General features: G+C 47.3%; 1 protein-coding gene across 1 annotated transcript in view; it reads right to left on the bottom strand.

Moving 5' to 3' along the window:
- Positions 1–7,681: 7,681 nt before the first annotated feature.
- Positions 7,682–24,986, bottom strand: part of PLEKHD1 (pleckstrin homology and coiled-coil domain containing D1) — a 31,941-nt gene continuing 14,636 nt past the window's right edge. The window contains exons 5-13 of the mRNA XM_075754223.1: positions 21,547–21,638; positions 18,869–18,921; positions 15,469–15,563; positions 14,891–14,984; positions 13,413–13,591; positions 12,539–12,671; positions 11,186–11,330; positions 8,876–9,025; positions 7,682–8,395 (exon numbers count right to left, since the gene is read on the bottom strand). Coding sequence (XP_075610338.1) covers positions 8,235–8,395; positions 8,876–9,025; positions 11,186–11,330; positions 12,539–12,671; positions 13,413–13,591; positions 14,891–14,984; positions 15,469–15,563; positions 18,869–18,921; positions 21,547–21,638 — 1,102 coding nt within the window. The 3' untranslated portion in view covers positions 7,682–8,234. The remainder of the gene's footprint in view (positions 8,396–8,875; positions 9,026–11,185; positions 11,331–12,538; positions 12,672–13,412; positions 13,592–14,890; positions 14,985–15,468; positions 15,564–18,868; positions 18,922–21,546; positions 21,639–24,986) is intronic.

Below are 24,986 nucleotides of genomic sequence, written 5' to 3'. Positions count from 1 at the left end.
TCCCCACCAGCCCACTGTCTGACACACACACCCCACCTCCTCCATGGGGAAACCATTACTTGTTTTCTTTTCTGTGACATTCAAAGATGCTTAAAACATCCTCGATGCATGTAAGAGGGATGCATTTCCAGGGCTCTTAGGATATAGTTGCATTTTGTTAAATCATGCGGATAGGAAAATGTTGAGGAAATTTCTGGCATGCCGACTGTCTGACCTGACTTACTTACATGATGCTAGCACTAGGAAATGTGCTAGTTTTATAGTCCTCGTGATTTGAGACTATTTATCCAGAGAAAGGCAGCAGCAGGGAAAAGGACACATCAGGCTTCCCACACACTAACCTCAAAACCTGCGTTAGCCCGAGCCTCGTGACCCTGCCCCTGCCCTGGGACATGCTTCTCGTCCCTTCACCAGCACCGCTCCGCACATGGGAGCCACACACCAGGCCACACTGGCAAGGAGCTGCCACCACCAACCCTCATCCAGGGGAGCTGGAAAGATGCTCAGCTGCGCATCCTGAGCGGGTCACTCAAAAACTCAGAAGAAAACCGAGGCCACTGTTGACCTGGCTGCTGTGGGGTAGATGAGCAGAAATGTCCCTAAATGATTAACGGGCTGTTGTCCTTGCCAGAGATGTTTGTCCATGTGCTGCTTTCTCCATGGATCTGGCAATGGCAGCTACATTTGAGACACAGCCTCCAGGGTGACCTTTAGTTATAAAGCACACCATATTTCACCTGTATTATACATCATCATTATACATCATCCTTCTATATACGTGTGTCTGTGTATATATATGTGCATGCATGTGCACATATGTGTGCATGTATATGTGTGTGAATACATGGTGGGCGTGAAGGCGGGTCGGCTTCAGTGGTTGTTAGCAGCTCACAAGGGACACACGATGCCAGCCAACTCTCTAAAGCACAGGCCCTCCGAGCCTCCCAGTGAAGGCTCAGACTGGTTTGGCAGAGGCACTGGTTCCTCAGCCTGCCCCTCGCCCCTCTGAAACACACTGGGACCCAAAGGGCCCACGCTGCAGGGTGCGAGGCGAGGGGGGACCAGGCACCTCCCTGCTCACCTTTGCACCTACAGGACTTGGTCCAAAGCCACGTGCGAGGTGGGCTGTGAAGGGAAGGAAGGTGTCTCATTAACAGCCTCGGGTGTTCGCTGCCCATCTCTACACATTTTCTGCATGAAACGCTCAAGTCTGAAAGACTTTGCAAGTAGGGTGAATAATATTTTCTAGACAGAAAGCCAGCGTTATGAAAAAGACATGAGCAGCTACGATCGTCTGCAGGCCACATCTCACCTCCTTTGCACTCTCCAAGGGGAGCAGCTCCCCAGCTCCACCATGGTGGGGTGGCCTTCCCCTCCACCTCAGGCAGCACCATACCCCCATGGCTCCTGCCGAGCATGCCAGGGTGCCACCAATTTCCACCTTGGGGAGATAGCCACAATTAGCCAAGAAGAGCAAATGGAAAGCTGAGGGAGAAGGCTGGAGGGGAAGGTGGGAAGAAGCTGGCTTGCCTGTTGTGTTCGGAGCTGGGGAGAGCGGGGGGAGCAGGAATAGAGAGGGAGAGGATGTTCCTCATGTAAAGCAATTTGTTTGCTACCTTTGTGACCCTCTTCAAGTACAGACAGAACCAAAACTCCTGGTACAGGGAACGTGCCAGAACCAAGGCCCAGAAACATCTTTCAAGCCTCCTCCCTCCCAGACGGACAAGAAAAAGATTATCAGGACATTTTAGTCCTTTGCAGGGCACTATCCCCAACAGCTATTCTTTGCTGCCCTGCTAGGTCTGCTCTTCCCTTCCAATTCACCTGGAAAGCAACTGTTCTCCCTTCTCCTTCTCTCCTGTCCTGTCCTGGTCTGGGCATGAAGCAGAGCCCACATGCAGCTCCTCTGCCAGCCAGCCTCTGGATCCTCCCTGTGCAGCACTTAAGAGCCTAACAGGGTGCTTGTAGCAGAGCTCTGTAGGGGCAGGGCAGGGAGATGTTCTTCTCCCTTCAGGGAACGAATGGGATGGCTCCCACACCTGCTCCCAATGGCCCTTCCTAAGGCTGGCTTGTGAAATCCCCTCCTTCCATGCTGCAGCTGCTGGATGAGGGCTCCGTGGCAGAGGTCTGCCCTGGCGTGCTGGGATCTGTGAGGCCAGAGACAGCGGGGAGGCCGGGACGCAGGAGCAGCTCAGCAGTGGTCATAGCTAGAGGGATTTTCTGTGTGGTCAGCAGTCACCAAACCAAACCCCTTGCTAACACCGGGAGCCAGCCACAAGCTAAAAGGAGGACGTGGGCTTCGTGGACACATTCTCTTCTAGCTCCTTCAGCATCAGCCAAAGCAAGGGGCTAAAACGTCTCCCTCTCCAGACAAACTCATTCTTCCTTTACTGCAGGCTGGCTTCAAACTCTGAATACAGTGTGTCATGCTACTCCTCCTCATCCAAGCTTGGCACATGTGATAAGCATGCTTATTTTACCCATCCAAGGTAACTTTAAGTGGCTGGGAATTTTCCGTCCTCATTTTGGAGCCCACGTTCCCTCTACATAGGGAAGAAAGCCAGCTCTGCCTGCACAGGGAGCCTACATTGTTTCTCTTAATCTAAAATAAGTTCTACATTAAACCACACCTGCTCTGTATTTGTGTTCAGGGAGAAACTACAACACAAGAAACTTGTTGAGAAGCACTTGCCATAGCGCACACTTTTGTTTGTTTGTTTTTAAAACACACCAACCCGCTATCAGAAGTGCTCTAGTTTTCAGTCACATCTGCTGCACTCCTACCTTTCGATCTTGTTCTTGGTGAAGCCTGCTTACCTGCTTCTCGCCTGCAGCAAGCATGAGTGTTGTGCCTCTGGCAGAATCAGGAAAGGAAAGGAGAAATGTAAGCAGTGGCTATTCCCAAGTGAGTTACAATCCATTCTCTCTGACAATCTTTGCAGTAAGCCTGCTCCTCTATCTTGGTACAAGAGCTACAGCATTCCCATCTTCTTGCCATGTGGTTTTAATTTTTCTCACTGCCTCACACGCCACTGAGATGAGTGCACCTAAGAGCACAGATTGCCTCTGTCACCCAGGGTCCTTGAGTGCTTGTGAACCCTCCCAAAGATAGAGCTCTGCCCTCTGTGCTGTTGCCCTGTTCACAGCTGTGCTTTCAGCAGTGACCCTAACACAAGCCTTCCAGCCATACTTCCATCAGGGCTGAGAGAGCCAGCACCTTTTTTGAACAGGGCCTAACCCCACTGCAGCAAGTCAGTTTTCTCACACCCACCATAAACAGCTCATTTTCAAGGTCCTTTATTAAAACTGAGATGCTAAAAATATTTATGCCTATTTTGTAGATCTTAGAGGGGAAAAAAAAAAAGAAAACAACAAAAACCAGAACCTGTTCTCCTGATGCTGGAGGAGCAGGGGCTGGCATCTCCTGCAGGCAGCCGCTGGAGTACAGAGGAAAATGGGACCTCTCTCCTGCTCCTAGAACAAATGATGGAGAAACTGGTGGGAGCAGTGGCTTTAGGAGATGACCTGTTTCTCTGCCCTTGGGTAGTTTCCACAGAGAGGTTTGAGGCAGGGGTGTAGTCAAGAAGAACTCAAGGGTAAGCAGAGTTCACTTATTATTTTAAGCAATGCAAAGTTTGCACTTTTCCTAATGCAGCAAAGTTAGAACACATGACTCTGCTGAGTTATTCATTGCAACACCTCTGAATCAGCAAAAGGTGCCTTTCCTACCCCCACAAAATGGCCTTTATAATTTTTCTCCCTCTGAAGCGCCAGATCTGCCAGCATTGAAAAAAGAGATGCTGGTTCCAGTGCTACAGCATGTGCTGCACTTAGTGCTGATGGCAAAAAGGAGCAGAAAGGACTCACAGACCTGACCGAGTACTCAGTTGGATCTTTCTCCATTTCAGCTTTAGAGTTAAACCTGCAGTAAGAAGTAACTGAGTTAATATAGAAGAAGAAAAGTTATCTCAGTGGGCAGAAAAGCACTGCAGGTTGTTCAAAAAACCACCTGTGGTTGCCAAGCTCATGGTCCCACCTGGCCCCACTGATGGTGACTGTCACCCCCACAGGCCACCTTAGACCTGGCTCTCGAGTGACTGACTACAGCCAATTTCTCTCAGTCATTTCTCCCATTCATGGCCACACTCAGACTAGGTGGATAACAAATTGTGCGTGGACTAGGTGAAAAACTGCCGAGTTGCCCTTATGCCAAGTGAATCAGTTGGAAGATGCTAAAAATAATGGCATCCTTTGCAGTCACACCAGCACAGTGAAGCACTGGATTTCCAGGCAAGCCCCAGGACCTCCCTGAAGCTAAGCCTTGGGCAAAACTTTCAGAGCACGGCCACCTTCTTGAGAGCAAACTTCTTCTTACTAGGCACAACACGAGTCATCTTGTGTCCCTCCAGTAACCACAAAAAGTGACTGCATTGAAAAACACTCAAAACAGACTATTTCTGTAAAAAACTACCATCTTATCTCCAATAAAGCCTGCCTACCATCTTGGGTAAAAAAAAAAAAGCCATACTCTGTAGCTGGAAATTGCTCCCAGCCTGTGTCCCTTGAGTGTTGTGCACAGCAATGCATGCACCAGCAACCAGTTATCTTTTATTATTGACTTCTGACCCCGAGGGCAGTTTCCATCTCTTGTCCACTTTCTGCTTTAGAAGCAGCACATACTGGAGGCAGCGGGGCTGGCGCTGCCTTCCTTTCTCTGCCATTTACTTCTCTGCAAGAGCAAAGCCTTGAGGCTGCGAGCACCAGGGAAACCGCTGAAGCCCTGTCCTTCAGCAGGAACCACTCTTCTACACCACGGACCGAAACAGCCTGGAGGCATTGTGCAGCTTACGTAGAGGACAAAATTAACTCGAATTGACCTTAGCGGGAGCCACCGTTCACACTGTGAAAAGTACGCAAGACAACGCAGAGGAGAATCAGCAGGCTTCATGTTTGGCAGTGTCTGCAAATGAAACCAGATTTTAAAGTGTCTCTGAAGGGGACAACAGGGAAAGTCTTCAGAGGGAAGAGAAGCTCCCAGACGATAGCCAGAAGGTGGAAATGATGGAAGAATGGCCACAAGCTTTTCAGAGCCAGTCTAGTTGTTCTGCAACTTCTGAAGAGAAATCTTAGAGGTGCAAGCCATCCTGTATCTTGTCCTATCCTCAGAAACGAGGGAACAGTTTAGGGAACTCTCCTCAGTGGAGAGAGTTCTCATCTCATTCCTAGTTTTCCCAGCAGGAAAAAGCGATCTAACCCAGGATTACTAGTGAAGGTTATTTGAACAGAGGTGGGTTGCTCCCTAAGCCATCTTCCTGTTACTGCATTGCATTAAAAATACACAGACAACATTGAAATTGCTAATTCTCTGTCCTTTCAAACAGAATAAGGAGACAGTCACTTAATTAAGATGCTACAGTGCATAGATCCAGCTGCATGCTGACAGTACCAGGGAGCTTCCAGGGTCAGGGCTAGTAGATTCCTCTGCAGGACTAATATCTGCAGCAAGGAACAACTAATGGCAAGCACATCACTGCAGGTGGTTTAGGGCATGTCTTGGGGGTTAGAGAGAGCTGCTCACTGCCTTCAGGTAAGCAAATGGGAGTTCTCTTCCTTAGATTTGATGCATCCTGGCTTTAACTTTATATGCGGTTTAAACGTGGAAGTGGGTAGCAAGGGTGAAAGCATTTCACATACAGCCAGTCCTTTTGAGAGGTGATGTTCAGCACGTAACAAAACTACTCAGTGAAGCAGAGGAAGTGCGCTGGCAGTAAATGAGCGTGTCACAACGATTTGTCTCAACTCCTGCAGAGGCAATTTAACATCATTTCAGTGACAGTGTATCAAGAACACACAGGACTTCACTCCAGCGTCAGCGTAACTTTTATTTATTTATTGCTGTCAATATGCACAGTAAAGGAAGATCAGATATGGCTACCTCCTGAGTACACCACTTCTGTAAAAAGTCTGATATTGTGGCTTTTGATGTAACAGATTAAAGGTGCTGCATTCACAAGCCACAGGGTGATTTTCCTAACTGCCTGAATTACAGGTATGCTCCCTGGCTGTCCATTTTTCTGTCCCTTCCAGCATCACATAATATAGACCTTATAACTGGAAAACAGCCAGAGATGATGTGAGGACAGTGTAAAGGGGAAAACCAGCTCTGGATTGCTCTCTCACAACCCTTTAGCCTTATAGGTGCAAGAATTCATTTATGGCTTTCTAGCACGCAAGCACGAGTGGAAAAAAACACGGAAGGATCAGGTATGTTAAGGAGGGATGCAAATTCTTTCTTCCTATCACATCACCTGTCATCACAAAAATGTCAGCCTTCAGTGCTGGACCCTCTGATTATATAAAACTTCCCATTGCCCGGCAGAAGGATACTTGTCAGTAACTGCCTGAAATGGAAAGTACAGGCTGTGCCTTCAATGCTTTCCCTCTGGTCACACCTCCCAGTACGCTCCTCCACCCAGCACCAACGCCTCTCCTCTGGCTGGCAAGCCAGGGCTCCCTTCCCTGCCTCATCCCTGGTTTCTCCCTAGGAACAGCACGGAATTGGTAGGGAATGACTTCAGTGGCCAGAAGTCAAAGCCTGGGACGGGACAGTGTCACAGTCTTCATGGGACAGGTAAGCAGCTACTCTGGTGTCACTGGACATATGTAATACACCCAGGGGTACTGATGAGGGGTACGGCCCTCAAAGACCCAGTGAATCTGCACTTAAGAGCCCCTGAGCTGTAACTGTACTTCTGCTCTAACTTCATTCACTTTTGTATCATTTATATGGGTTTTTTTTTTCCCAGTTTGTGCCACAAAGATAACAGTGTCATGCTGAGTGTGCTTGTCATGTGCTCTGTAAGCACCCCACAGTGCCGTTACTATAGCATGGATAATTATTAGCCAGCTGCTTGCTTACAATAAGGTGGGAAAGGCTGTAAGGTTTCCTCAACAAAGTGATTTCCTCTCCTGTTACGTACCAGATGACCACACGCAGGGCAAATCCTCCCATGCCAAAGCGACACGGTGAGCACTTGGGAGGTGACGGAAGCCAGCCAGAAGCCCACCTCTGAATAGGCTGTCCACACTGCCTCTTCCAATCCAGCCTTGACTTGCCAGAGGTCCCAGTTTGATGGAGATAGCTTGAATTGCAATTAAGAGGACTGGTGGAGAGCAGTACAAAGCCTTGGACATAGGCTATTCACTGCAGCACACACAGAGATGACTTTCCCCACCTCCACAGCCCTGACAGGTTGCTGCTGACAATGTTTAATTCTCTAAGCAGTAGTGGGTTTTGTTGCTGGACACGCCTCACCCACCTGTCCTCCAGCTTGTTTTACAGAGGTGATGAGGAATCCATCAGAGCTGAGTCAAAGGCTTCTCCACACTGAATCTGCCTATAGATAACACCTTCTGCAGCACATAGCTCTGCTTCTCCTTCTGGCAGTGGCACAGCCAGATGTCCCAATGCAAAAAACGTGCAGAGGTGGGCCCAGGATGTTCTGCCCACAGTCAACACAACGCAACCCTCCCTCCAGCTTGCATCGATGCGCTGAGTTACCTATAAGCTCTTCTCTGCACATCATCCTCCTTGGAGCCAAATCCACAGCATCCTCAGGTTGTCTTCACCTTGTGTTGCTATCGTTTGCTTGAAATGAGGTAACATCAAGAGGTTGCCCTGTGTTTGATATTATTGCCTGTGCTTGGGAGGCTGGGACTGCTGCGGTCTTCAGGAAATGTGCCAGGAAACAAGCCCCACCGGCGTGCTGACTGACTGGGGGTGTGTGCAGCGAGCCATTTCCTAGAAGGGATCAGGCAGAACAGGGTAAGCTGTGTCCAGCTGGGGAGATTGCACTAGCTGGAGCGTAAGCTGACAAAGGGCTTTCTCAGAAGCACTTGTGTTTGGCAGACAGACTAAACAGGAAAGGAAAGAAGAGGCACTTCCTAAGCTACGGTCTGTGGTTCATTTTAACACCGACCGTGGTATCTTGGCAAAACGTGGCTTAACGTAAGCAGCTGAAGCAAACAGATCTGGAGTGATCAGCAGAGAAGGTCTGCCAGGCTACAGGGAGCATTCAAACTAAAGCAAAGCCACTGAGGGAATTGCCTACACACAACTTTCCCCCACTTTTCCCACCAAATGGCAAATCTCCTTTCTGACCCTAGCACCCAATGGCGTAACTTTTGCAGAGCTGAATGGCAAGGTGAGATCAGAAGCCCCCTCCCAACAAAAGTCACTTTTCGTCCCCTGAAGCAGAATCCTTTTGCGACCTCATGATTTGATAGAGAGTTTCCTTGAAGTGCTGGTCCCGGCTCAGTCTTTTGGCTGCTTCTTTCAGCTCCTCAATGTTTTCAGCTTCTGCGTGCGAGAAGATGAAGGACTGGGACTGCTTCACTGAAACAAGAGCAGCACAGAAAGGTCAGCGCTCTCCATCAGGGACACAAACTGCCAACAAAGCCTCACTAGAGCACACAAGGCATGCAATAACACAACTGAGAGCCTGGAAAGGGATGAGCTAACCATTGCACTCTAACAGCTTCACCTTACTGTCTTCAGAGGAGGAAAATGCTGACAGCATGGAAATACGCTTTTCTTCTTTACAGCCGCCCCTGATTTAGGGTTCTACATAGAACCTGATTTAACCTTGCAGGTAGCCACTCTGAGCACTGGATTGGATTGGACAATGTCCAGGTGTCCCTTCCAACTTAACTCAGTCTATCATTAAGCATTCCAATGAAGTCAGCTTTGAGCATATGGGATTTTTTAGGGGCTCAGGAGCATCACAGCAGTTACCTTTCAACATACATGAAGAGACAGGTAGCCAGTACAGAGACTCAGTGCAGGATATAGAGTAAGAAGCTGCCTGATACCTACAGTCATTCCACAAAACACTGGCTCTCCGGCGATGGAAGCGGCAGCTCTTTATGCGGCGAGTGGCAGCCTTGTGTATGTACACAGAGTTCTTCATGATCATGGGCATCTTGGCCTCCAGCTCGGCATTGCGGATGCACTCTTCAAAGAACTCTGAGGAAAAAAGTGAGCAGGACCACTGTGAGCAGTGACAGGAGAGACACTTCAAGCAATGAACCAGTCACAGGGGACTGCACTCGCTGATGGGCTGAGCCAGCGTAATGACTTTCAACACTCCCTAGATCTTCACGAACAACAATCTGTGAAGCTCCAGAATATAATCAGAATGAGGAAGTTCAAAGTGACAAAAACCTCCAGTGCCTCACAAATACATACTGAAATTATAGAAGGAACTGCAACCATGCATTCCCCATCAGTCATTCTCACAACTGCTCATGATTCAACTGTCAAAAGCCTCTGATATTGTGATAAAACTTCTCAACTCTCTTGCAACAGAGGGCTCTGAAGACTTGCTTGTTGCACTTTGAAGGACTTCTAAAACCAGTCAAGTCTAACTGCGGAAAGGGAGGTGTTGGCAGTGCTACTAGGGGCACACACACACATGGGTCATACATAGCCAGGGATTTCTTAATAGCATAGCAAATATTAGCACATACGTACCTACGTTACAGGCTCCATGCAAAGCCCCATATCCAATCCCTGACAACATCATTCTGTCCTGATCTGCCACACAAGCTGCTTTTTCTGGCCCATTTCCCCTCTTAGGGTCTAACTCATGGTCTAACCAGCATATCTTCTGCCATTGCAGTCTTGCTGTCCTCCTGCCTGTTGCTGGTCCCTTGCTGTTCAGAGGGCTCATGTGCCAATACGCCCCGACTCTTACATGAAAGGGCAGGGCAGAGCTGCAGGAATCACTTGGAAGAACTGAGGCAATCTCTGCTAGGACTGACGTTAAAGAAAACATTGCTGGTCCCTCACTTTCTCTAGTGGTTTGCTCACCAGTACATTTTTACTCTTTTGAAGAAGACATCCCCCAAAAGATTGGAAATGAGCGTCAGGAGACATTCAGTGCCAGAGGTTACTCACTTATGCCCTGTGGAGGTAGCTCAGCTCTAGTTGAATGCTGAGCTCAACACATCCAGTTCAGCTCTGTTTTCTTACTATGGCTCTGAGCCAGTGGGATGCAGTTCAGAATCATGCCCTTTTGACTCAGTTTAGAAATCTGATGTAGAAACTACTGAATAACACTTATTCTATTTACATATATTTATATATATAAATTATAAATATGCGTGCACATATAAAAAGTATTTATACATGTATTTATACTTATATATGTAACAGTGCTCAGAATGCCACAGGACTTTTTGACTTTTCTGTACTGGCTCAATACATCCACCTTTCACTGAAATGAAGCCTTAACTGCACAGATATAGCATCTTCATAACACCTTCCCTCTGCACTATACTTGAGGATGGAAAACAAGCAGACCCAATTGAAGCTGCTAATGTCAATTCCCCAACTTGACTCAAGCCAGATGCTTAGGGTAATGCCCCATCTTTAAAAAAAAAAAAAAAAAAAAGAAAAGAAAAAAGGGAAAAGGAGGGAGAAAAGGGGGGGAGAAAAAGGGGGGGAGAAAAAGGGGGGGAGAAAAAGGGGGGGAGAAAAAGGGGGGGAGAAAAAGGGGGGGAGAAAGCAAAAAAAGGGAAAAGAAAAAGGGGGAAAAAGGGGAGAGAAAGGGAAGGGAGAGAGTAAAGGAAATAAACGGGGATAAGCTGTGAGGAGCCCGAGTCTTACACCTGACCTGTGGGCTGCAGTCATCTCAGCACATCAGTGCTGGGCTGATGCAGTGACTCAGCTGTGAGTAAGGTTCCAAACTTCACCTGCTGGGTCACCTACCAGCACGTTGCTACAACAACCATGATGCTCCTTAAACTGCTGATGTTCTCGTAACCAAGACTGAGAAAAAGATTATTTTGAGGAGAATCAGAGGACTCTGTAACTCAGACCTAGTCAGTCTTTACAGCTCTGCTACAGCTTCCCTGACTGACATTTTGGAAAGCATATCTGCCCCTAGGTTTGTCTTCCACCCAAGAGAAGGCTGGAATAATTTTGCCCTCCTTTGAGGGCAAAACACCAAGTGCCTGCATAGCACGTTCTGGCTCCTCAAAAGGGAGGTGTGGTTGAGGTACAAGGAGTTGGGAGAGTATGTGCATCTTTGCTAATTTGGGGACTTCTGTCTGGGAAGATGGGTAGAAATATTTCCTCCTTCAGAGCATGCTCATCAGTAGCGAGGATGGATGACTGACTTACTTCTCAAGTTACTGACATCTGCTTTCATCTTCTCCTCCTTCTCCTTGTTGCGATCCAGAGAATTTAAGCCTTGCTCCAAGCTCTGCAACGCTTCCTCAGCTTCTCTCAGTCTCTTCTCCAGATCCATGCGCACCTTCACCTCAGCCTGAGGAAGACAATAAGCATTACTGAAAAACAGCTTGCGTCTCAATAACCATCCTGCTAACTCACAAGATCTGTGAGGAACCCACCAAGCAGATGAAAATGAAAAGAAAACAGTAAGGAAAACCAATAGAGATATTGTAAGACCACATAAAAGTTGTTCCTCATGTCTCCAGACAGAATCTGAATTTGAGGTCCACGTTATTTTAGTAATTCTCCTTTACTCTTTCATTTTCACAGCTTCCCTCTCATTGTATGAACCATGTGGAATCAGAGATAGTACTTCAAGACATAAATTTATGGTTATGTGAGTACTTGCAGCTGAGCAGGAACAGGAGGACATCTTTCCAGCTGAGACGGACTTGAGATAAAGGCAGTCAGTTCCCACAGAGGGGCGTACAGTACTTCGTTTCAGAAATGAAACACAAGAAAATTTAGAAATTAAGGATAATATCAGTAGTATCTTAGCAAATGAGAATAACTAATACAGCGTAGGTCAACTTAGCTTTAGTTTGGCCAAGTGGAAGGTTACTGGATAAGAAAATCTTGGAGGTCCAGGAAAAGAATTGGGGGTTTTTGGACAAAATATTTGTAGAAGGAGGTTGAGTGTCAAACAGATAATCATAAGCATAACCTTTACATTATTTAGATTAAAAGAAAATATCATACTTTGTCCAGTTACCTTTGCATTGATTAGGGTATCTTGCATCACTGGGATAACGAAGGAGGGCTGATACCTCACCTGCATTCCTCTGCTTTTGAACCTAAGTTCATGCAGAGGTTCTTGGAGATTTACAAATCTTAAAATTGATTCTCTGAGCACAAGTGAGGAGAGAAGATTTCTGCTCAGTTCTGCAATGTCTATGTTAGCTTTTCTTTAAAATAATCTTTATTCTTGATTGTGTCTACTTTCCTCTTTTACTTTTTTTTCCTCCCTCCATCTTTAGATTATGTTTTCGCAGTAGCAGATGAGAAGACTTTTACTGAATGGGTTAATCAGGCCTCAGAAAGAGAATAAATAGTAGTGCTACATAGATACAACACAGCAACTTCACATGTAACCATGATATGAAGCATAGCAAATGAAGATTTGCAACCACAAAATGAAAACAAAATAAAACCAAGTCTCCTGCTTGATTGAGGATGAACTGAAAGGGAAAATGAGAGAACTCTGGGCCCAGGTACAGCAATATGCGACATATCAGGGGATACCTTGAGGTCTCTCTCTGCCTGCTGCTTCTCCGCGGTCAGCTCCGAGAGAGAGTTCTGCAGCGCTTGCGACTGGGAAGAGTAAAACTCCCGCTCCTCCTCCAGCGCTCGGGACCGCTCTTCATTCTCCTTCAGCCTGGTGCATGGCACAGCAAAGGAAGATGACCATTCCCACCCCGGCACAACTCACAGGAAGGAAGGGGCTCAGTATTGTGATGAGGCATGCTTATCTACCTGGCTGCTCTGAGCAAAGAGGCACTAACGGGAGCACTGTCTGTGTTTCACTTCAATAACACAGGCATTGCTGGAGAAAGCCAGGTGGACGGTTCTTGAATGGAACATTCTCAACCCCCAGATGAGGTCCAGGAGCACCAAACAAGTCCATGAACACCAAATGGATTCACGTGCCTAAGTCCTGATTTGAAAGGAGCAGCCCCAAACGGCAGCAAGGAGTTCAGCTGCCCTGCCTCACTCTGTCCCCTCTGAAGCATTTATAACCGGAACTCCTGCCATGGGAACCAGACAAGCTTCCAGACTTGTCTTGTGTTGGCAACCAAAAAGCAAGTCAGCAGATAGTCACGTCATTTGGCACCACTGAGCCTGAGCAGGGCAGAAGTGTCCTCTTCCCTTTACCGCACCCAAGAATAGAAATTATAAAGGATCTTGCCTCTCTGCAGGTCTCAGGAAAAACAGGGGAACAGTTTTGAAGTGATCCTAATTTTAAGCCTGGAAATACTTAGCCATACCCTTTCTGATTGCCTCCCACCTGCGAGGGGGAAAACTACCTCTTTTCCCACCATCCTCTTCACACCAGGTTGCATCTTGTCCCACATCCCTGTCTCTGGCACCACTGTAAGAGCCCCTGCCCCCACTTCACCTCTTCTCTGCCAGGAGTTTCTCCTCCAGAAGTTGCTGCATCTTCTCTTCAATCTGTCGCAGGCTGCAATGCAGTCCCCAGACGGAGCTTTGCTCCTTGCTGGGGCTGGTTGGAGGTGGGAGCTGGCTCTCATTTTCTTCCAGCATCTCCAGCATTTGCTGCTTTTCCAGGGAGAGCTCCTTGAAGAAGGACAGAGATTGTGAATATCAGCCAAGTCTAACATTTTTGCTCCTGCTACTGCCTGGCTCCTCCCTATTGAGTCCCTCCATCCTTACAGCCACGTGCCTCATTCAGGTTAAAAACAGGAATAACAAAATCTGGTTTTCATTTCATACCTGCCTCATGAGGAGCAAGCCTCCACCATAGCTTTTGCTACGCAAGGGGGCGAGAACCTGCAGGCTCCTGTGACATGATGTGCTAGTAAGGACCCAGCTCAGGGACTGCAGCCTTGTGCTTCCCTAGTGCATCACAGATGCAGGCAGCTTCCCCGCCGTTCCCTCCTCACTGTGAACTAGAGGGCATCCCCACTGTGGTACTTCTAACTGCAGGGCAATAGGACATAACATGCTGTTTTCCTGTGAAGGGTTCTGTCCGGTGTGCAACTGGGGCATGAATGGTCTTTCCCTAGCTTTCCAGTTCTTTTTTCAGGCCCATAACTGCGGGCAAGGAGAAGAGCTCAAAGGAACATCAGCAACAGATTTTTTTAACAAACTTGCAGGATCTCACACGAACATTAAGGATGACATTGAGGCTTCAGGAGGACAACTGTGTGGAAATTTCACAAATGATATATATTTAGAAAAGCCACTTTTCACCAATCCACCAGAGTGGTACCAAGTAAGGAAAAGGTTTAATACATCAGCACTCCATTTCCTAAATTCCCATGTGATACCTGATTCCCTGGGAACCATGCTCCCTTCTGTGAACAAGGAATGCCTCTCTGCTGCGCCAATTTCCACCAGGACTTAGGGAGTTGCAGTTAAAAAAAAATAATAAAAAAATCAGAAAGCTATCACAGACTTATAGCCATGTTGGCTGGAAGGGACCTCTGGTAGGCTCTAGTCCAGTCTCCTGTTCAGAGCACTGCCAACACAGCAAGATATGGTCAGCTGTAGCTTTCTACAGTTGAGTTGTGAAAATCCTTCAAAAGATGGAGATTCCTTAGCCTCTCCCACTGCCTGCCTATCTATCTGGTGAAAAGTCTCTCCCTAGTTTTCAACCTGAGCTTCCCAAACTGCAACATAGGGTTATTGTCCTGCCTCACATCACCTGGTACTGCCGAGAAAAGTTTGGTTCTGCTGGGCTCCATGTCACTTCATAGCAGCTACTGAATGAACCTGTTCATCCGCACAGGACTTGACTCTGGCACCAGCAGATGTTCGATTCATTCCACAGGACAGCATTGCTTTCAGCCCTGGTCAGTTCTCATGGATCGTTCCCAAAATGCTGTCACTCAGAGTGGAGAAGTGGTCACTCACCTCTAGGTTTTTCTGTAAGGACTGTGTCAGGCTTCGCAACTCTTTCTTTTCTTCCTCCACTCCTTTAAGGGAGCGGGCTGTGAGCTCTAGCTCCCTAAAGAAGCAAAAAGGGTGACAGCTATTGCAGGGGAGCACTAGCCCCACAGACCGCGCTCAGACTGCACAGCCTGTGGACCTCTTAGTGCAGGACCTGTGACCAGTGGTTGGTACAGGCAGCCCTGGAGAGTCAGGAGCTTGCCAGGAAGCATCACACCTTGAACACACTACAGCTGTCCAGGAACTTTACTGCGCCACCTGATCGTCAAACCAAAACCAACTTCTTAGTTAGTATGCTTCTCTAGCAAGGGCAGGGCCACGGTTGCAACTGGAAAAGCTCAGACAGGGCAGTCATATCTAAGCAGATGTAGCGTCTATGAAAGCAAAAATGGTTTGCAAAATCACACTGGCTTTTATCTCCTTCCTACGTGCACAAAATAGGTGAATTTTATGAACTGTTTTGATTCACCACCACAGCAGCGCTTCTGTCCAAGCGTGGGAGTTTGTGTCCTTCTCCTGCCCTGCGCAGTTTCCTGACTTACCGTCTGATCTGTTCCTGCTCCAGCCGCAGCTCCCGAACCACCTCTTCAAACTGGTGCTTCTCTGCTTCCAGGACCTGGTTCAGACGCTCAAGTTCCTGGACCAAAAGAGAAAACAGAAATGTACTCTGCTGACACATTTAATGTAAGGAAAGGCTTCCCTGTTAACAGTGCCTGAGACTTTTAACCTGAGCTGTATAGAGCCATGGGATGGCTGATTCCACCACACTTTTGTCGAGGGGCAATTAGAAGGGTTTGAGGGTTGGTTGCGGATTTCCAGATATCCAGAAGTCCCAGCCAGGTTACCAGGGACCTGGAAATCCCAGACATGCACCCTGCACAGATCAGCTCTGCTGCACATATACAGAAGGTCCAAAGCTCCCTGGGAAAGCTGGACTCAACACACATGTACCACTTCTGGGCACCCACATGTGCCCAGATGAGAACATGACAGCCCCAGCGCTACTGCACCTGAAATGCGACATTTCTACTAGCTCAGCCTTGCTTCCCATCACCACTTGGACAGGAAAACACAAACTGCACAGTTACAGCTCTGCACAGTTTAATCAGCCTGTCATTATCTTTGTGCTAATGAAACCATGCTAAAGAGCACTGAATATCACAAGCTGTCCTCCAGCAGTGAAACAGGCTCTTTCCCTAGTCTGGAGGAAGCAGTTGTGCCAAGACCTACTGCAGATGAAGACGGGGGACAAAGTACAGCAAGGGTCCCACTCCCAATCAAGTCCCCTTGCAGCCTTAGCTGCTGGGCAGAACTCCTGCTGCAGGCCCAGGCAGGTCACAAACCGGTGCTGACGCCAGATAAATTCCTAATAAGACTCTTGCTCCATGGTGCAGGTACATGGTTCAAGCTGCTTTCCCAACAGATTGCTTTGAAGCCTTTAGGCTCCCAGCGGGTCAGACCACCACAGCTCAGTGAGCTATATATTAATTCCTTCATCAGTACCAAACTCCTTCAAACTAACCTGGCCCCATCTGCTCTTGGTGGGCAATGGAGATACCGTGCATGCCTTTGTAAGAGCAAAGATCTGTCCCAGGGTGTTTAGACAAGGGCGTTTCCCTCCCTATGGCTGCGGGTTGTGCAGGAGGCTATCTCACCAGGAAGGGATATCTCCTTGCAAAGGCAGAAGTAGCTTAGCCCTAAAGGACTGTCCAAGCCACCTTTGGACTCATATTGGGTCTGGCTGAGATGGAGTTACTTTTCCCCCACAGCAGCCCCCATAGTGCTGTGCTGTGCAGTGGTAGCCAGCAAGGTGTTGGTAACACACCAGTGTTTTGGCTGTTACTGAGCAGAGCTGGCACAGCATCCAGGCTGGCTCTCCAGCATTTCCCCCCCCACACCAGTAGGCTGGGTGTGGGCAAGATCTTGGGTGGGGACCTAGCCAGGACCGCTGACCCAAACTGACCAACAGGATAGTCCGTACCACATGACATCTGCTTCTGCAATAAAAGCTAAGAGAAAGGAGGAGGAAGAGGGAGTGGGGCATTTGTTATTTATGACATTTGTCTTCTGGAGCAAGCACTATTCCTACTGAAGCCCTGCTTCCCGGGAGGCGGCTGGACATCATCTTCTGATGGAAAGCAGAGAATTTTTCTTTGCTTCCACATGCAGCCTTTGCTTTTGCTTTATTAAACTGCCTTTATCTTGACCCATGAAGTTTTTTTCCATCTTACTTTCTCCCTCCCCATCCAGCTGAGGAAGGGAGTGATAGAACAGCTTGGTGGGCACCAGCCAAGATCAACCCACCAAAGTCCTTCTTGACACCCAACATGGGACATGAGGAATTCAAGATAAGGATAGTAATTGGGAGAGGTAATGGGCAAAACATGAACTCAGCAATGTTAGAGAGCAGAATAATTGTGGGGAATTTCGGTTGTAATTGTGGTGAAGGGACGAGGGGTGGATTATGTGTAAATTGTTCACTTTCATTGGGTGTTGTGATGATGTTATTTTGATTTTGGTGGGGGGTATTCTTTTTTTGTTGATGTGAGTGAAGTTAGTGAATATTGTGTGATGAATGTGGATTTTAATGATAACTCTTAAATAGCTGATTTACAGAGCCGAGGGGTGGAATGGGTTTGCATGGTCAGGTTTTGGGCAGGGTGGGGGAGGAGACCTACAGGGGTGGCTTCTGTGAGAAGCTGCTAGAAGCTTCTCCCATGTCTGACAGAGCCAATGCCAGCTGGCTCCAAGATGAACCCGTCACTGGCCAAGGACGAGCCCATCAGTGATGGTGGTGCTTAACATAGTTAAGAAGGGGGGAAAAAAATATCCAATTGCAGCCAAAGAGAGGATTGAGAAGATGTGAGAGGAACAACTCCTCCACAGGTACCAGAGCAGAGATTCCCCTGCAGCCCGTGGGAATTAGTTTTTCCCCTGGTTACCCATGACAGTAATTGGTGAACGATCTCTCCCTGTCCTTATCTCAACCCAGGAGCCTTTCCTTATATTTTGTCTCCCCTGTCAAGCTGAGGAGAGGAGTGATAGAGCAGCTTTGGTGGGCACCTGGCCTCCAGCCTGGATCAAGCCATCACAGGACTTTAGTTCTGCAGAAATGTACACAGGAAGCCTAGGTCAGCATTGCTATCTTCTGCTAAAAAGGGGCAACAGTCATTTTGGATCAGGTGGAGAAGAGAGCATGCAGCAGTTTGCAAGATTGCAACGTGGTGGTCTACATCCATGCAGGCTTTCCTACATGTAATAGGACAATCCATCTGCAAAGCTATGTTGCAATAACTTTATGATAGTGCTATAAAAACCAGTATAGATTTGGTGTAAATATGAGAATGAGCTACTTTTATTATATTAAGCAAATATGTTAGGAATAGTTTGCAAAGTAATAAACTTGATAAATTAATTTATAATAGTCACATCTAAGGGAGTGCTCTCTTGGGCTTTCCCTAGTGCAATGTTTATTATTTTCCTCATCTCTGGTGCATCCAAAGAACAAACCACATTGCTTTTTGCTGCTCCTTGCTTCTCACAACAGTATCTACACACTAGAACAATGTCAGGTCTATTTGCTTTCTAACTGGGGAGGTGGACAAGTTGATTACCAGACTTTACAAAATAACAAGTGTTTAATTCAACCCAGTGAATATTAATTTAATCTGATCTTCCTCCCTGGTCCTCCTGGAGACATAATCACAAGCACACTGCATGGAAAGTGTTTGGGAAGGGGAGCAGGGATACACCTCCAGGACCCATCCCATGGCACAGCTCTTATTTCTCTCTTCATCCACAGGGCCCGGAGGTTGGCCGGAGACTCTTGTGGCTCTGCGGCCTCCCTCCCTGAAACCTGGTGTGCTACCAAACCAACAACTCCCGACCTCCCAATCCTGCCACGTGGAAAATGAAGGGAATTGGCTTGTAATGAACACTCACCTCTTTTTGCTCCCTCTGCAGACACAGCTCTTCTGTTTCTTCCATTAGCTTATCTGCAAAACACACACACACACAAAGGCCAAATGCAGAGAAAAGCAATTTATATTCTGGGGATATTTATGAGTATGAAACACTGACTGTTTGGAGCTTGAAAATGCAGCATTCCCTACTTCTCTGTGTGTATCTGTCTGGGAGGCTCCAAAAGCTGAGATGACACTAATGGACTGGTCTGTAATTTCCCTCCTGCCAAATAACTTAATAAAAATAAACAACCATATTGCTGTGTATTCCTTCTAAGGTTTCCTCTCAGTGTTCTTAAAGAGCATTAACAAACTAACCTTTGCAATCCTCTAGCTGAGTCAGGAAAATATTCTTATCTCGGCTTCACACACGAGGAAGCAAAGGCACAGAAACGTTAAGGGGGTGCACAGGGTCACACACTGCGTAGCAGCAGTCAGTTCTCCTCCTGCAGCTCCGTGCCCCATCCCTACCCACCAAGCACATCACCGTCTCCTTCAGACCCCTGGGCATCACTGCCAGCTCCCTGTTGTCATCTTGGGATGTCCCAACCAAGCCCAGAAATCAATCCCCTAACTTAGCCGCAAAACTTTTGGCTGTGAGAAATAGTTGCCCTCAACATCAGATGCTGTTGTCTACTGAGAAGGACACATGCCCACCAGAGGCTCTGCTCTGATGCTGACACTGTGACCTGATGTACCTACGTTGCGCAAGGCTCTAACTTTAAACAGACGCTCTGCCTTAGGCAGGTCTTAGTCGTGCTTACAGGAAACTAGACAGGAACACATTCCTCATAGTTAAGCCTAGGATTTAGCTCTCTGCTCTGCCACCCAGTTCCTGTGTGAGCACGGGCAGGTTCGCTGTAGCAACTTATGATTGAGTCTTCCCTGTATCAGGTGAGGAGGATGCTACTGGTTTCCTTTGTACTAGGGACATGAAGGGATTACTACTGCTGGCAGACTACTACTGCTTGGAGGAATGCAGACCTGCAACGGCACGGCTCCTGGAGCCAGAGCAATAATGTTATGTTACTAAAGCTCTGCTGAGCACCACTGCTGCCTTTCCTTCCCATCTCACCCTCCTCCTCCTTGCCAGGCCCCAGCAGAGCTGCACTGCAGTTACGCAGAGGGTCTCCCACTTCCCTTTTGTGCCCTTCCTGGGGGGACCAAGCTTGATGGGCTTCTGCAATGTCCCAGCCTGGGACAGAAACCTGGATCCCAGCTGGGTGGGGGGCAAGTGGTAGGTAACTCCAGGAGGATTCAGGAAATTCCCCAGAGCAGTTTTTGCTTCCTCCAGAGAGCCTTGACCTGCTGCCAGGAGCAGTGCCTGACCTCAAAGCTTAACTACAGGATGGACACAGATCATTGAAGGTAAGGCTAACGAGGCAGAAGCCTCAGCAGTTATATAGGAATAAATAGACAATTGCTGTCAAAAGAAAGTAACCAACTGTGACAATTGACCAGCTCTGAATGTTCTTGTCATGGACCAAAGAACCTAGTGAAATATGTATTTTATATTCCAAATATCTCCTGTTTGCCACACAATGTGTATTCCTCTATTCCTCCATCATCTTGTCTTTTATCATACCATGGCCTTCTTTAGTCTCTTAGGCTCTTTAGTCTGCACTGGTGGTTGCAAAATAATGTTTTGATAAAACTTCCCTGTTTCTAATTTTCCTCCTGTCTCTCCAGGTCCCCCTCTCAGCGCTCCCCGTTATCCCTTTGTCAGGTGTGAACCACTCCTCCCTGCCTGCCCCACATACGAGCTCATCCATCAGCTCACACGTGTGAATGGCGCTTAGATGGCCAGAATGAACATGCCTTGATACTTGAATTATGATCACTGTTACGTGCAAGACCATATACTGAGATCACCCTGATCAGCATGGATGCAGAAATGCAAAAAGCTCTTCAAGATTCCTCCAGTGGCTTGATGATTAGGAATAGATACCACGAGCCCCTGCCCAAGGCATCACCAACCTAAAGCACCCAAAGTTGCTACTAGCTTGTTAAAGCAGATGACTGTCCAGATGTCACTGGGATCACACATGTGACCAGCAGCCCCCGGGTCAGAAGGGCTCTTACGCCTTGGGGAATGCTCTAACTTAGGAGGCACCTGGGTTAAAAAGGCAATGTGGGGAAGAGACAGCTGGACCTCCCAAGGCGGTCAAAGCACCCAAGGTACTGCCATCCAGAGGCTGGCTTCTGAGCAGGTGACTGGACTAGATAACCTCCAGAAGTCCCTTCCAAATTAAATTATTCTACGTTCATCTGGAGCACTTGGATAGAGCAATGACAAATGAGCCACTGCCATTAAACACCTCAAACCAACCTGTGTCAATGCTCCCACTTTCAGCATGAGCAGCATAGGCAAATGCAGACAAAGACTAAGTAGAGTAAGGCCAAAAGACAGCTAGGAGAGGAAAACCCATGTATGAAAAGCTGTGATCAGCCTCAGAAATACTGGTCCTGTGTGATTCAGGGAGATGAGGGTATTCGCCATTTGCCTGGCGAGCAGCTGAAATCAGCACGTCCAAACTTCTCAGAGGCAGCAAACATTTGTACAGTCCAGCCATCCGGAGTTGCAGGACTGCATACAACTCCAGAAGAGCAAAATGGCTATTTTGGGGTTTATGGCTTTTGGAAGTAAGAGTTACCTACCTAAATACTCCTGTTTTTCCTTCGCCAGCTGCAGTCCTTGAGCTTCCAGGCTCTCAATCATGGCTTCTCCCAGCTGGGCATTCTTCCAGGTCCTAGGGAGAGCAGACAATGTAAGAGAACTAAGGGTCCCACCACAGACTGAGGCAGGGGGACTCAGCCTAGCTATCTACCAAGGAATTCCAACACACAGACTTTCATCAGTTGGGACAGTGATTCTCTAATTTTTTCTCCACACATGAGTTAGAGAAATTTCCCTGACATTCAGTAATTTTATTTATTTATTTAAATACAGGAGCTGTAGATCAACACCGCACAGCTATTCAAATGTTTGTCCAGTGTTTTGGACATTTCTATACTGAGTTTGCCTGGCTCTCCAGACAAACCCAGAACATGCACAGCCTCCAACTGCAACAGGATGTACCTGGAACGCATTAAATGGATCCCAACAGACTTAAGAACCAGATTTTTAGCTTTTAACTCAGCTAACTTCCCATCTGCCAGTGACATTGTCTTCTGCAACCTTTCCAATATTTTTCTGCTATAGCCACTCTTCCCCTTCAAACATTAACTGTTTATTGACTCCTTCCCACAGCCTTGTATCTTCAGCCTTTCTGGTATCCATCATCCATCCTAGAACCAATCAATCTCTCCTCTGCCAAACTTGTAAGCCACTAGGACTTGGTGTCTGGCCCTATGCTGCGAGTTAAGTGCCACTCCCTGTAAAAACAATGGAGAACCAGAGATAAAAGCCAGACGAGATGCTGGCAAGTAGGCAGGTGTATTCAAAGAGTACCTTGTGTTATTGTAGCACCACTGGCCAGAGGATCTCAAGGTCTCTTGAAACCATTATGAAACTAAGCTCCAAAAATGCCTGTGGAGCAGATGCCCATTAGCGATTGAGTTGATGGACAGGGTAGGCTTTAATACAGATATTAAATAACCAAGGACAAGGACATAAAAATTGAAAACAGAATCAGAAATGGAGTTTGCCGCTTACTTCCATTCGTGTTCCATTAGAAAACAGTATCTACACGCATAAAATGCATACGTAAAATTCATCCTGATCTATTTATATAGGTGTACATACAGGAACAGCAATTGCTGCCAAGAAATCCTGCCATCTTTGTGAAATCCTAAGGGAGCTTATTAATACTAAATACCTGTAAGCCTTCCTGTACCAGACCTCTTTGTGAGCTCATTTGAAACTGTAACTTTTCGGAAACAGTAAGTTGGCGACCTCTTAAAAAACAATTTCAAGGCAACTTGTACTTCATCTCTTACAAAAGCCAAACAAATATGTTAAACACACATCACCCCAGGGACCAGGCAGCTCACAGCTCCAGCAGCCCAGCACTGCCTTGTGCTCTGTGCAGGCAGGTGGGTTTCTTTTCGGCTAATGAGCATCTAGGATATTTCTAAAGTGCAGAGGAAATTAGAATGCTAATTAAAAAGGTGATGTTTTGCCCACAGGTAGACATCTTCATCTTGAGTGAGAACATGTGGGTGTGAATGTGTTTTTCCACTAACATTCTCTGATACAGGATGAATCTGATCCCAGAGAAACCAACAACAAACAGCTCAGAGGGGCAGAGTTTATCATATGATTACTTGGAGGGTTTCAAAACGGCTGCAGCCTTTAAGGTGTCTGTTTGTTAGATTCACTTTTTCAGCGCTCCCTCCCTTCCCCAGCCTAACAAGATGTTTCCCTGTCTGTAACTCAAAGGTTACTACACCCACTGCTGTGTAACTTACAAGAGGCATCTGTATCACTGTATAGCATTTAAGCTTTTATTACTTTTATCTGCTGGAACCAGTGCTGGTGTGTAACCACATCTGCGGGGAGGTACAGGCTCTGACTGCAGCTGAAGAGGGGAGCAAGTGGTTTTTTTTTTTTATTTTGCACTTCTTACCAAGTGAGTTTTCATCAGAAAAAGCCACATTGCTTGAAGTGCTGGAAAACACCAGGTCAGGAAGGCTCTTGAGATAAGCAGAAAGTGCCCTTATAATATGCTTTTAAAAAACCCAACAAAACCCCAAAGTATCTCCATTTGCCATACAGCTCAAACATCATCTGTTCCAGTCCTTTTGCAGCGCTAGGAACGTCTCTCTAGCTTTGCCTGCATTTCACCGTTCTTGGGAGTATCCACAACCAATTTCTGGAGACACTTAGCACTTCACGGTCCACAGGGAGTATGTGCTATATTACCTAGTTCTCTCTAGGTAATGGATAATCATCTCTATATTTATGGGGATGAAGAAAGAGGGGACGCAAAGGTGTGGCCACCCAAGGAGACAGGCAGCCCTACCTTCATATAGCCGAAGTAGAGGGGGTGAGGGTCGAGAAAGAAAAGAGCATAGTTTTGCCAAGGGCCTAAAGATTTAGAGACAGGGAAGGAACCTTTGCTTGGAAGACAACAGGAAGCAAGTAGGAAATGGCATCCTGAGTGATTTCACGCATACTGGGTCACTGGTAGAAAATCCCAAGTCTGAATTGGTTCTTTTCCAGCAGCAGCCACAAATATCTTCCAGACAACAAGAGAGAACCCGGCAACCCAATTTTTCCTCTTTCCCCAAATGTCAGGTCATTTTTATAATGCCAGTCACAAAATGGCCCCAGCAGAGTGTCACGGGTACACGTACGGTGTGGCAACTGCTAACACATTTCTCAGAACAAGCACTCAACATTATTCTCAGCTGGGCTCAGTCGTGTCCCATTTCATGCCTTTCTCCTGAAAAAAAGAGTCAGTGATTTCCACCCCCCACAATCGCTCACCAAGTCTACTTTTAACCGGTGCAGGGAGTCCCACTATGGGCATAGAGAGCGTACGTGTGCTCCTCTCCCCGACTAGCCGCAGCAAAAGCCTCTCTGGGTGGGAAGAGAGCCTGGCCTGCTGGGAGCCAGGGCTTTGTGCATTGCCCTCCTTTCTGCATTTCTGAACAGCTTTCAGGGTCTGGCAGGCGTGGCAAGTCCTAGCCACAGCACGCTAAAAGGGTGGGGAGACCATCGGCTCCCCGCCACATTGAATAAGCGATTTCCCTATCAAACCAGGAGGCTTGGAAAGGAGTGAAGGGCTGAAGATGTGTTGGTGGAGGTAATAAGCAGTTGCACAGGCAGGTGCACACACACCGCCCAGCCTCAGATGTAGACGCAGCAGACAAAATCAAAACAAAGGAGAGAGAACAGAGGACGCTTCCTATCCTGGGTTCATTTTTAACTCTTCCTCTATTTAACAAGATCTCAGTCTGTGAAGCTGGGGTTTTTTTCAAGGTGAGGTTTTGTTGGTTTTTTTCCTTTGTTTTTTAAATAATGAGGGAGACTGTAGGATAATAACAATAAACTGTAAATGCTGCAGTGCCATTGGCAGTACAATCCCCATCTAGGAACAACAGGGCAGTAAAACAGGTTGCCTAGAAGATTTCAGCTGTGTCCTTTCAGCTTT

Source organism: Balearica regulorum, chromosome 5 (assembly GCF_011004875.1).
Source record: "Balearica regulorum gibbericeps isolate bBalReg1 chromosome 5, bBalReg1.pri, whole genome shotgun sequence".
NCBI classification, from domain to species: domain Eukaryota; kingdom Metazoa; phylum Chordata; class Aves; order Gruiformes; family Gruidae; genus Balearica; species Balearica regulorum.
Note: the sequence above shows the minus strand (reverse complement) of the source record. Positions and strands in the feature narration are given on the sequence as shown.